This window comes from Lepidochelys kempii, chromosome 1, assembly GCF_965140285.1.
Source record: "Lepidochelys kempii isolate rLepKem1 chromosome 1, rLepKem1.hap1, whole genome shotgun sequence".
NCBI classification, from domain to species: Eukaryota; Metazoa; Chordata; order Testudines; family Cheloniidae; genus Lepidochelys; species Lepidochelys kempii.
The window spans coordinates 166288736-166301088 of record NC_136380.1 but is presented as its reverse complement, the minus strand read 5'-3'; the positions used below and the strand labels follow the sequence as shown (position 1 = coordinate 166301088).

The 12353-nt window shown below is 45.0% G+C and overlaps 1 protein-coding gene across 2 annotated transcripts in view; it reads left to right on the top strand.

The window, feature by feature from the left end:
* Positions 1-12128, top strand: part of EVA1C (eva-1 homolog C) — a 62877-nt gene extending 50749 nt beyond the window's left edge. For both annotated transcript variants that reach the window (XM_073362288.2, XM_073362279.2), the window contains exons 6-8: positions 4785-4865; positions 7380-7469; positions 11632-12128. In XM_073362288.2, the coding sequence (XP_073218389.1) occupies positions 4785-4865; positions 7380-7469; positions 11632-12035 (575 nt within the window). In that variant the 3' untranslated portion in view covers positions 12036-12128. The remainder of the gene's footprint in view (positions 1-4784; positions 4866-7379; positions 7470-11631) is intronic.
* Positions 12129-12353: the final 225 nt, after the last annotated feature.

Here is a 12353-nt window from a genome sequence, read left to right as displayed (position 1 = left end):
ATCTAGGGATTCTGGGGTGTCTTCCTCTGCCTCAGCACCCTGGCTCCTGCTTTGCTCCTCCTCCTCCTGCCTTGTTGCACTGGACTCTGAGGTGTCCATGGTGGTGCTCGGAGTGGAGGTGGGGTCGCCGCCAAGTATCGCGTCCAGCTCTTTGTAAAAATGGCAGGTCGCGGGGGCAGCACCAGAGCAGTGGTTTGCCTCGCGGGCTTTGCGGTAGGCATTCCGCAGCTCCTTCACTTTAATCCTGCACTGCAGTGCATCCCGCTCATGGCCCCTTTCCATCATGTCCCTTGATATCTGCCTGAAGGTATAGTAATTCCTACGGCTGGAGTGCAGCTGGGGACTGGACAGCTTCCTCCCCCAAACACTGATGGGGTCTAGCAACTCGCCATTGCTCCATACTGGGAATCGCCTGGAGCGTGGAGGCATGGTCACCTGGAAAGATTCGCTGAGAGCACTCCACGCCTGGCTGAGCAAACAGGAAGGGGATTTTCAAAATTCTCAGAGAATTTAAAGGGCAGGTCTGACGGTTGGTCACCTGAGGGCAGGGCAGAAGAGTTCAAAGTGATGACCAGAGTGGCTAGAACAGGCATTGTGGGACACTTTGGGAGGCCAATCAGAGTGCATTAACAGGCTAGGGTGTCCACAATGGCGCTGCGGCGCTCCAGCCAGGGCGCATCAAATGTTATTCCACTCGCCGAGGTGGATTACCAGGAGCGCTCTAGCCACGGAGTCAGTGCGCTCTACGTGCCTTGCCAGTGTGGACGGGGAATTTGCGCTGTAACTCACAAGTGTAGCCAAGGCCACAGTATGCAGTAGCAATTCTGCTGTGGTTGCTGCTTCCTGTTCTGTTGTGGAGGTATAGTTTGAATTGTTGAACTGTTTGCCGGGTTTTGGGATTAGGAAGGAATTTTTCCCTCAGGGCAAGATTGACAAGGTTCCTGGTGGGTTTTTCCACCTTCTTAGCAGCATCCTGGAGGCCTAGTTTTAGGTAAATAGAGAGCAAAGATAAGATTTAAAAGTTGTAGGTTTATAAATTAGTTTGTAATTTTGACACAGCTTGCAACCAGTGGCCAGTGTGGGTGAGAGGCTCAGAGGGGCCAGTTCCCAAAGGTGAATAAGAGTATGCTGGTGAAAAATGGGGAGACCATAAGTCTTCACAGACAGGTGCCCACATTTGTACCCTCATTCTCCCTCAAAGGGAAGAGAGCCAGAGGATTGGGGGAGAGGTGAATCCTAGGGGAGAGGCTGAAGAGGTCCAACCCTGAACATTAGATATTTGGCATAGAGGTCAGTTAACACCCACATTGAACCCAAATATGTTTTTGGTATTGGGGGTGGGGAGAGTTAACCCACTCCATTAAAGTTAAAAATGAATAACGTAACATCCTTCCACTTTAAATTCCATCCCTGTGTCTGTGTTTTCATTCTCCTGTATGTCCTGATCAATAACTGCTCTTGCCCAGTAGTGGGTTTATTTTAATGGTTCTGCTCAAAAAACACCAGAGGCTCCCAACAGTTGGTCGGTGTGTGGGGCAGAAAAGCCCCCAGACCAGAGAGGGAGCATGGTCTGTGCCCCCTAGAAGCCTGCACATGTCATTGCACCTGAGCACCAAATAACTGGGGCTCTGCATTTTTGGCAGCTGGGTAAGGGTGGCATCTAGCCAGAAGGGAAGTAGCTAGCTCCTGTAGGCAGCTTACATATAGCCTGATCCAAGTCTTTCCAATAACTTCTTCAGAGGGCTTTGGATCAGGCCCCTACTGCTACACTACAGAAACTGCAATAGTATCATTAACTCCCCCCATGCCTGCTTTTTCTTACCCCCTGGCCTGAGCACTGAGGTAAGATACTGGTATAACTGGTGAAGCCAATCGCAGCAATCTGTGCTTCCAGTCGAAAGGAGGTGTTAACTCTTGGCAATATCACCAGAGATCCTTGGACTTCATAGATTTGAAAGCTGTGCACCCTGCCCCTTCCCCTCTGCAGCTGCAATCTCCTCCCCTCCTTGTGGGGAATATGCCAAATTAACTCTATGGGGAAACACTGTGGAGTTTTCTGAGTCTACCTCTGGCAGGTCTTCCCATTGGAGAGGCCCAAATAAGCAGTACTCAGAGTTTACTTGCATGGTTGGCAATAAGTAGCCATATTGGGATTGATTCTTATTTTAGTTGTACAGTGCCATATATCTGAAGATCAGAGAAAACAATGATCGTCTATGGATTATCTAGAAGGCAGGTTCCTTGCAGGCACAATAGGGGATTTTTAAAGGTATGTTTTAGAGCTTTTAAGAATCTACCCTCATATGTTAGCCTTCAGGTGAGAGGAATTATGAAGATTGATGTTTATTTTTATGAAGAAGGAGCTGGAGGCTTGCCATGGAGCTAATACATAATATGCTTAGACAGTAAATTCTGTATTGTTGGTCCTTTTATAAAAGTGAGTTACTGGAATTCCCTTTAATTACGCTAACAATAATTATGACACCTTGTTCTTTATTTGTGGGCTGAGGGGTATGTATGTGATAAGATAACTCATACTATTAATCATTGTAGTGGTTTTGCAAAGATACATAAACCAGGTAGTAGATAACATTCTTCTGTGTTGCTGGCACATTTTGCAGGTTTTTTCTGCCAAACACTACTAAACTGTGCAATCTGAAGCATTAGCAAGTGATTTGCAGCTCTAACTATTTTACAGATCATCTAGTAGCCATGAGAAAAGAAGAGTTTTGAATTCTTGAAATTCCACACACAGGGTGGGAGCTCCTGTTGATAAAAGACTCCCAGTGGATAGGTACAGTAGTATGTTTTTAAAGCAAACCTCTCCATAGAAATTTCTGATTATGGCAGTATATCAAGTTTTACTTTGCTAAAGCAATTTGCCTGTTGAAGCCAAACTGAACTGAATTGATAGCACATCACAGTGGTAAGGAATGCCTCTGTTCAGAAATACACGGCTTTCTCAATTGTAAATCCACTAACTATGTACTTTGAGAGATGTTCCTGATTTTGCCTCAGAATTTCTTCTCACCTCCTCCTCTCTGAGCTGGTGGTTTCTCCTCACTCGAGATTTGGATTTTAACATAGACAATATCTGTCCCAGTTTCAGGGCTAGCTGCAACTCTGTCCTCTTTCAGATCTTTCAGATTTTTCAGAGTAAAACTGTACTTCAACCCCTTGGACTGGACTTCACTCTGTTCCTGTCAATCTTCTTTTACACAGTTTATTGGCAAACATTAGTTTCATACCTGAAATGTCTTCCATTTTCCAAATGCGTGTGAAACTCCATCAGTCTGTCTTTGTATAGTACAGTGAATAGGTGCCAAGATCAGTATAACTGAAGGACCCATTCATCTGACACAGGATTTGTGAGCTCTTAACATGTACACAATGTGCCTTCATTTGAGATCATTTTAATCCCTGTAAGAAAAGTGTGAAAGCTTCCAAATTAAATCCACTAAAATGCAGAAGAACAATAAGTTAATTAAAAGGAAACAGTTCTCTGGCCACTCAGACCAACGCTTAGTCTACACTTAAAATTTCGATCAACCTAGCTGCGTCACTCCGGTGAAAAGTTCACACCCCAGAAGGCTGTAGTTAAGCTGAAATAGCTCCCGGTGTAGCTCTGGCTAAGTCAATGGAAGAATTCTTCCTTCGATGTAGCTACCAGCACTCAGAGGGGTGGATTAACTGCAGTGATGGAAAAACTCCTTCTGTCGCTGTACGAAGCATCTACACAACAGCAACACAGTTGCAGCACCATAGTGTAGACATGGCCTAAGAGCTCATTCCATCTGGAACACTCTCCGGTTACTTACCTTACCGTAACTGGAGTTCTTCAAGTTGTGTGGTCTCTATATTCCACTGCAGGCTCTCTGGCACATGGAGTGCATACACACCCACAACGGAATACTAGTAGAGTCCACCACTTGAAGTAGAACAAAAACTTCTCCTCAGGAAAGTCACAGAGCACGTCACACAGAGCTTCAAACTTTTCTTTACTGACCGTTACAGACTTGATCTATTCTCCTCATCAAAAGCAGCGGTTGGCACAATTTAAGGTCTATCAAAAGTATGCCTCATTATTTCCTGTTCATTGGCATTTCCTTTTGGTCCCGAAAGCTGGATCTAGCTATTGGATAGTTATGTCTTATGGAAACCATGCCCTGTGAGACAGATCTTTGGCAGCAGTCCAGACCCTTGCTCTCACCTGGAGCTAAGGGATTTAACAAGAACTTGTTTCTTTTAGCATCTATTACTTTTGACTACAAGTAGGAACGTAAGAAAAGCAGCAGAAAAAGAAAGATCTTGCCCCTGAAAGAAAGAAAACTGCTCTCCATTTGATTAATCTTTTGTTATTAACAGGAGAAATTTAGCTCTTTCGGTAACTGTGGCTCTGGGAGCACAAACTCTGGCCCTGTTCCTTCAGTCCAACCCAGAAGAGCAGACCCTACCACCCTCATGCAGCCACATTGGCTGCACTTGAGCTGCATGCAGACACAAGGGTCTGCCTGTGCGAATCCAGCTGCAGGACTAGAGCCTTTGTATGAATGTTCTTTAGTGGACGAGGCCTGCAGAAAATTACAGCCCTGGTCTTTTGTGTTACAGTAATCATAAAGGTGTTGATTGTGCACATTTAAAATGGATTAATGATGGGTTTGATTATTATTCTGGGCCATAGTTTATAGTGAATTTTCCTTATTTGCAGTGTGATTAAGATAACAGCTCAGACAGCGTAATGTTCTTAAAATTGACAGTGCACAATTTTTCTTTTTTCTTTTTAGTTCCCAAAATCATACTTACAGCAGTTGATCCAATGATTTCTAATCTAAATCCTTCTCTGAAGCAGAACGACGGTGAATATGGTAATTTTTATGGTTTTATTACCATCATTTGTCTTTAAGTCAAAATAGGAAATATGTCTGATCACAGATGGACATAGCTGTATTAGAATAAAGAGGGGGAAATAGTAAAATCATGTGTTAAAACTGGCTCTGACCGCTGAAAGATGCTAAAAAAAAAAAAAAAGATGTTTTATCATCAATAGAATGAGTTCTACACAATTAGATTCTGATGATACTGTAATGTGGGAATTTCACAATGAGAAATCCATTCAGGAACAAAGGCAAAATTCTAGGGCCTGATATTAAATAAGTTATTGTGGGCCAAATCCAGCAGTCCAAATGCCTGTAAAATATATATAAGATGTTGGCTTGAGCCAGGATTGCAAGATTTGGTCCTAAATTTGAGAGGTGAAGCTGGTAAGCTTGCAGCTGAGGGGTGAGGACATGCTTCCCACACCTATTCCTGTGGAAGAATCTGTTGACTCAATAGATGCTCAGTGGCTCTGGTAAGTGAGGAGCTACCCCTTTTCTTCAGGACCCGAGTGTGCCAATCGCTGCCTCGTTATGTCCACCTTTTGAGGAGGCACAGCCAGGAATTCTGTCTCTTCTCCAGAACGCACATGCCCAATGTGCGCTGTAGTTCACTGCCAGCGCTTCTGAATATTTAAAGGGGTGCCTTAAAGTGTGGAGAAGTCATTTGCCTGAAACTGCATGTTCAAACCAAACAAGCTACATGATGTGGTTGTTTGTCTACAGAGCTAAAGATTTTCTGAAAAAAGCAACCTTGATCAACAATGTGTTTATATACACAAGATTTCCTCAAGAATCAGAGTAGCAACACTTGTACTGTTCATTTTCATCGCTGTTCTCCTCAGCTGCTTCTCAGTCTGGTCACTTTCATTCCCTGGGAAGCAGCCATGCACAGTATAATCTTATTAATGTCTTAGCATATTTCATTCTTGTCTATTAATTTATTAAATTGAGATTGGAATAAGGTAGAGGGGAAACTGCACATAAAAAACGAGTTATCTTCTAGCCATCCCCTTACACTACATACTATGAGCTGTGATCTTTAATTAAGCCACTGAAGTCACTTTAAACAGAACTTTAAACATATTGCATTTTGACATTTCCATCACTGGGACATGGGCACATTGTTGTTATCCATAACTATTGTACATCTTTCTTAACTGTGGTCAAGAGATGTGAACAGTAACATTGAGTATATGATTGTTTCAGACTGGATAACCATGTATGAGTAAGGCTGAAATGTAATTTTGTGAACAGCGGAGAAAATGAATGGTGTGGCTAGCACACATCCTCTATTGCAAGGGCGGGCAAACTTTTTGAGCTGAGGGCCGCATCGGGTTTCGGAAATTGTATGGAGGGCCAGTTAGGGGAGGAAGTCATAGCCCGGCCCCCACCTCCTATCTGCTCCCCCCCCCGGGACTCCTGCCTCATCCAACCCCCTCTGTTCCCTGACGACCCTCCCGGGACCCCTGCCTCATCCACAAACCCCCACTCCCTGTCCCCTGACCGCCCCTGGACCCCTGCCCCTAACTGCCCCCCGCTGCCCCATCCAACCCCTCCTCTCATTCCTGACTTCCCCCTGGGACCCCTGCCCTATCCAACCACCCCTTCTTCCTGTCCCCTGACTGCCCCGGAACCCCTGCCCCCCGCCGCCCCATCCAACCCCCACTCTCCTTCCTTACTTCCCCCACCCCGGGACTCCTGCCCCCATTCAACTCCCTGTTCCTGCCCTGACCCCTATCCACACCTCTGCCCTCTGACCACCACCCTGAACTCCCCTGCCCTCTATCCAACCCCAACCCCCCACTCCCTGCTCCCTTACCGCACTGCCTGGAGCACTGGTGGCTGGCAGCACTACAGCCATGCCGCCCGGCTGGAGCCGGGCCATGCCACCACCACGCAGCACAGAGCACCGGGTCAGGCCGGGCTCTGCCGCTGGACTGCCCCAGGAGCTCACTGCCCTGCCGCCCAGAGCACGGCGCCGGCGGAGCAGTGAGCTGAGGCTGCTGGTGACGGGCCGGGGCCTAGACTCTTGCGGCAGGAGCTCAGGGGCCGGGCAGGAGGATCCCACAGGCCGGATGTGGCCCGTGGGCCGTAGTTTGCCCACCTCGGCTCTATTGCCACCATTTCTAGGATACTGCAGAGATTGTTTTGGGAAGTGATTCATTTAGGGTCTGATCGAAAGCTCAGTGAAGTAATTGGGAATCTTTCCTTTGGCCTCATTGGGCTTTGGTTCAGGCACTAAATGGGATTGGTCATAGCTGCTGTTTAATAACAACTTCGTAGTTTTCTAACTGTCCGTTATATTTTTGTTTGTAGATCACGGGTTTGGTCTAATGTTTTGCAAAGTCCCTGAAACTATAACACTGTCAGTCCTACATTTTTCCACGAGTTCAGTTAGATGACCTGTTGGATTTAAAGAACTTGAATGAAAAATTAGAATTTAGTAGCATTATCAAGCGTAACATACTGTAATTGAATTTGTCTTGTATTTTCACATTACAGATATAAACATTGACCCCAGGGAATCAAGGCTTCCAAAGAAAGATGGAATTATTATTAGCAACTCTTTGGCTACATTTGCTTACGTTAGAGGTAGGAAAACGTTGGGTTTTTTCCCCCTCCTTGTACTGTGTTTGGTAATCCTGTTACTTCTAGTAACTGTGCTGGTAGAGCATTACCACGCTGCCGGGAGGGTGAGACGATCATAACATAGCAACTGACATTTATGTAATATGTTCCATCCCGAAGGATCCCAAACTCTTTTAGAGGCTGCAGCCAAGATTTTTAAAATGAGTGATTTCAATGGGAGCCGCTGTGTGCTCAGCACTTTTGAAAATTAGGCACTTATGTAGGAGCCTATCTTTAGGAATCCATTTCTGGAAGTTTTGGTCCGTGTATACAAGGATCACTGAAGCACAATTAAAATTCAGCCACCTCTGGGATGGCACATGACAGGAATTCTGACCCATTGCCACCACCACCACCACCAATCATCAAGGCAAATCCCAAAGGGACGTGGTCTTGTTGCAGAGTGCCACCCAGATCAACCTCTAGCTAGATCTTTAAGATGGTCTAGTTGGATGTTCAGTCTGTGTCCACCATTGGCGATGTGGGAATTCTGACCCAGCAACCCTACAAAGCAGGATTTAGGAAAATAAATATAAGATAATGTTGCCCCTTTTAGATCTGAGTGGCTAGTCAAAGTTTGGGGCCCTATAGATATTCCAGTTAGAAGTAGAAATTGGTAATAGGAGTTTTTTTGATCCAGTTTTGTTTATTTACAAAGAATGTACAAAATCCTGTGTCTCTGAATGCAAAGGGGATCAAATAGCAAGAAACAGCTTCTTTTGCTCCCAGCACCAAGAGCACTCTTTTAGCCTGCACCCATAACCCAAAAATCTCTTCCCAGGGTTCTTCCAGAGTCAGCCACCTTCAGCTTTCAGCTGCTCCTTTAGGTTGTCTCTCATTCTCAGGGCTGATCTACACTGAAAAGTTAGGTTGACCTAGCTACATCACTCAGAGGTGTGAAAAATCCACAACCTTGAGTGACGTAGTTAAACCTAGCAGTGACCTAAACCCTAGTGTAGACAGTGCTAGGACAAAAGAATTCTTCCATTGATTTAGCTACTGCCTCTCAGGGAGGTGGATTAACTACAGCGACTCTCTTCTACACACACACTCCTACCCAAAACAGCATTCAGCCAAAAACTCCTGAATGGGTTCACACACATTTTTTGCCTTCAGTGGGGCTTATGCTTACAATTATATTAAATGAAGGATGAGTTCACACCTACCACTCTCAATGGGCTTTCAACTCAACCCATAACAAGGTATCACCCAGCTCGTATCAATAATATCACCAGCTAACTGAAAACTGAGAAAAAAATGTAGGTAGACAGACTATAACACCACAAGTTGAAATTTGGGAGCAGCCCTGGAGCCAACATTTCTACTCTTTCAGAAGAGGTCATGGAATCTGTAAATGAGCACAAGCAATTACGGCTTTAGTTTTACATAACATTTGAAATATGACACCGCTGCAACACAGTGTCCCCTAGCACTGTACTGGGAAAGACATTAACTACTGAATCAGATACAAGAGTATTCCCTACTGAGTCACCATCACACCTTCCTGTAGCACACCTTTGCTTTAGAGGTCTCTCATACAAATACTGGAGGCCTCAGGGTCCTGCCACACTCCATCTCAGAGAGGAGCAGAAGAGAAGTCCTCCAAGCGGCCAAGAGTGGTTGCGGAGAAATTGCCAACAATGAGAGAGGCTTCAGGGAGCAGTCAATCAGGGCCCAGCAGGACCATATAAAAGGAGCCGCAGAACAGAGCATCAGTCAGTTACTGCCTGGAGTTGGAGGAGGGAGAACTGTGTTCCTGACTGTCTGAAAGAGAAGTAGGACCATGGACAGCTCAGTGTGGGAAGGGACCAGGGGAGCAAGAGAGAGCTCCTGGCTCGCTGCTGGAACTGAGCCTAAGATAGTCTGCAGGCTGGGACCGGGGGAGCAAAGAAGGATCTCCTGGATGACTGCTAGGACTGAGTAAGGACTGAGCCCAGGGAGGGCCACAGGAAGACAGTGTCTCCAGCGAAGAAGCCTTGAGGATATGGCCTATACCATGCCTGGGGCAAGTTAAAGACTGTGTACTCTGGAAAGGGTTTGTTCTGTTTCACATACAGACAGTGTGTGTGACTCAGCCGGACCACCTGAGACACTATTGATGGGTCACCATAAATGGAAAGACTGCAGACATACCATACCAAAAGAGGGCATTTGTGAGAGGTAGATGTCAACCCCATTACACCAGGGTTGTGAGGCACCTTGCCGTCACTTGCCCTTCACCATGAAGCAGCGTCTCTGCCTGCTGTGCATCAGCTCCCTGAAACCAACAGCCTCTGGCAGCACAAGCAGTGCCTTCCAGGCCTCAACAGGTCTTAGTCTGGTTGTACACGTAGGGACAGGCACACACCAGTCTCCTGAGTTCTCAGAGTGTTCCCAGCAGTGTCCAGCCCCTTATTCACAGAACACTCACAGCATTACCAGGCTTGCTGTTCCCGAAGGAACAGTACACCAGCGTGTAAGATTCAATTAAGAACAGCATTTTTCTTTACACCCCAGCACTTAGATGTAGGTACAGTGAAAATAAGAATGTTTGTTATAAAAAAACAGAGATTTAAGTGATAATGGGTAGCAGAAACAAACGGTTACATATAAAACAAAATCATAACACACTTTCTAGAGACTAAACTTAACCTTCTATCTAAAGAAGCTTATCTCACCCAAAATTCACAGCAGCATTTTCAATCTAGCCTGATTGAGGTTCCTTTTTTTCATGAAGCAAAAGTGCTATCCTTTTCTTCCTCAGTAAAGGGTGCCCAGGTGTCTTCTTTCCCTCCCAAATATAGTGGAGTAAACATTTGATGTGTACCTGCAGATGGAGTTCTCTGTGCTCCACTCCTCCCCCCACTGCTTTTCCTTTCTGCTTAGTTTCTTTTTAAAATTCTTGCAATCCTTCATTTGCCTTCAGGTGAGACTGGTTATAGGAGACCCACTGTGAAACATACAACACTTAATTTACATGAGAACAGTCAGATAGATAAACCTTTCTGGAGAGAACCTGTTTTTCACCTATGCTGGTGACTAGTCTCTCGACACAAACTCAAGAACATATTTTTAGTATCTATGCATAACTCCTTACATATTGTCTGTACATTCATTTCACAATGCTATTGCTGACCAGTGTGACACCAGCTTTTATTTGAGACCTCACATGACATTCTTTGGTGAACCAGAATGGACATACCAGAATCAGGAGGTTTGGGTAGCCCCTCTGCACCCCCTTGTACATTGGCATTCTCTGGCCTTTACTTATGACATTTGACAAGAGCACAGCCCGAGATGGAGTGACTGCAGATTATGGCTCAGATCATCAGGATTTGCCATTTGGCATGTGACAGCTTGGGGGACGGGAAAGCTGCAAATGGGTAAGATACCTTTGGGTTTCCCTGATACTCAGACTGCACGTGTTGGTCTGGTCCTGAGTGGCATTTGAGCTCACAGGTGCTATTCTCAGGTGAGATAGATGTACCCACATGAGTGCTGCTTATGCTAGAGCACTAAATATAGCTGTGTATCTGGAGATAGCAGCCATGTATCTGGGGGCTAACCCCTAAATGTATCCAGGGGGGCTGGGCAGGTATGTACTCAGACGGCGAGCCAGAGCCACTACCCTGGCTACCCTGGTTGCACTGCTATTTTTAGCATGCTAGCTAGAGCAGAGTACGCCTACGCTAGCTAGGAATCACACCTCCCAGCTCAAATGTAGATGTACCCTTTGTCATGAAGGCTGCAACAGCCCAAGGGACTATTCTGGCAACCAGAGTTCACCAGAACACAGAAGCTCTCTGCCCATGCCCCCTTTTTCCCAGGCCATGCCCACTATGGCAAGAGGGCTGGAAAAGGTGGCATGGCCACCAGCCAGTTGTTAAGAGTGCTAGTAAACTATTCATAACACACAGCCTAATACTTTTAGGGGCAAGTCTTTTTGCACAGTAATTAAAGAAATTGACTAGACAGGATTTAGATTACATGTATACAGACTTTTTGTTGCATGGCAGATAAGGCTAACGAAGTGCCAAACTTACCCAACATCATGTAGGGCTCTTTGGAAATGACCGCTGACTTTTGTATCCGTTCTCAGCTTTTGTTTACAGATGTTTTAAGTCTGGCTTTTTGTTTTGAATTTTAGATCACCCTGAAAGAGCTGCTCTCCTGTTTGTGTCTAGTGTGTGTATTGGCTTAGTCTTCACACTGTGCGCTTTGGTGATACATGTGTCGTGCACTAACGACTTCCCAAAACTGCACAGAATGAAAGATCATTCAGTGCTGGAAAGTGACAAAGCAGATGATCACAGTGATGATGAAGAAGAGGAAGATTCTTTGGATTCAGATTTGCCAAATGAGCTAACAGGGTTTTATAGGACTTCTTACTCGGGTTATAATTCAACAGAAGCAGCTGAACTGGCTGAAAGGATAGAGCGCCGAGAACAGATAATGCAAGAAATTTGGATGAACAGTGGTTTGGATATGTCTCTTACTAGAAATATCAGTCCGTTTTATATTAATGAACAACAAAGTGTTTATTTTGGATGATCCAAGCTTTTTGTTTTTAATGTACCTTCTGTGAAGGGACACGTGTAACTATATATAATTATTTGTAAAGTAAAAAAATATATCAATAATAAAAGGACTGTTTCAAACCCTTGACTACATAACCCAGTGTGGAACAAATTCTGCAAGTATTTATAGTTCGTTGTTGTTCTTTATTGACTAGTTGAAGATGAATTCCTGTACATAAGTGAAAAACATACACCTTTGCAGAAAGAAAAGTAATAAAGCAGCATAATACAGGATTAGGTATTTGTGTTCCATAAGGACATGGCATTTATTAGTTAACAGGTTAATTAGGAC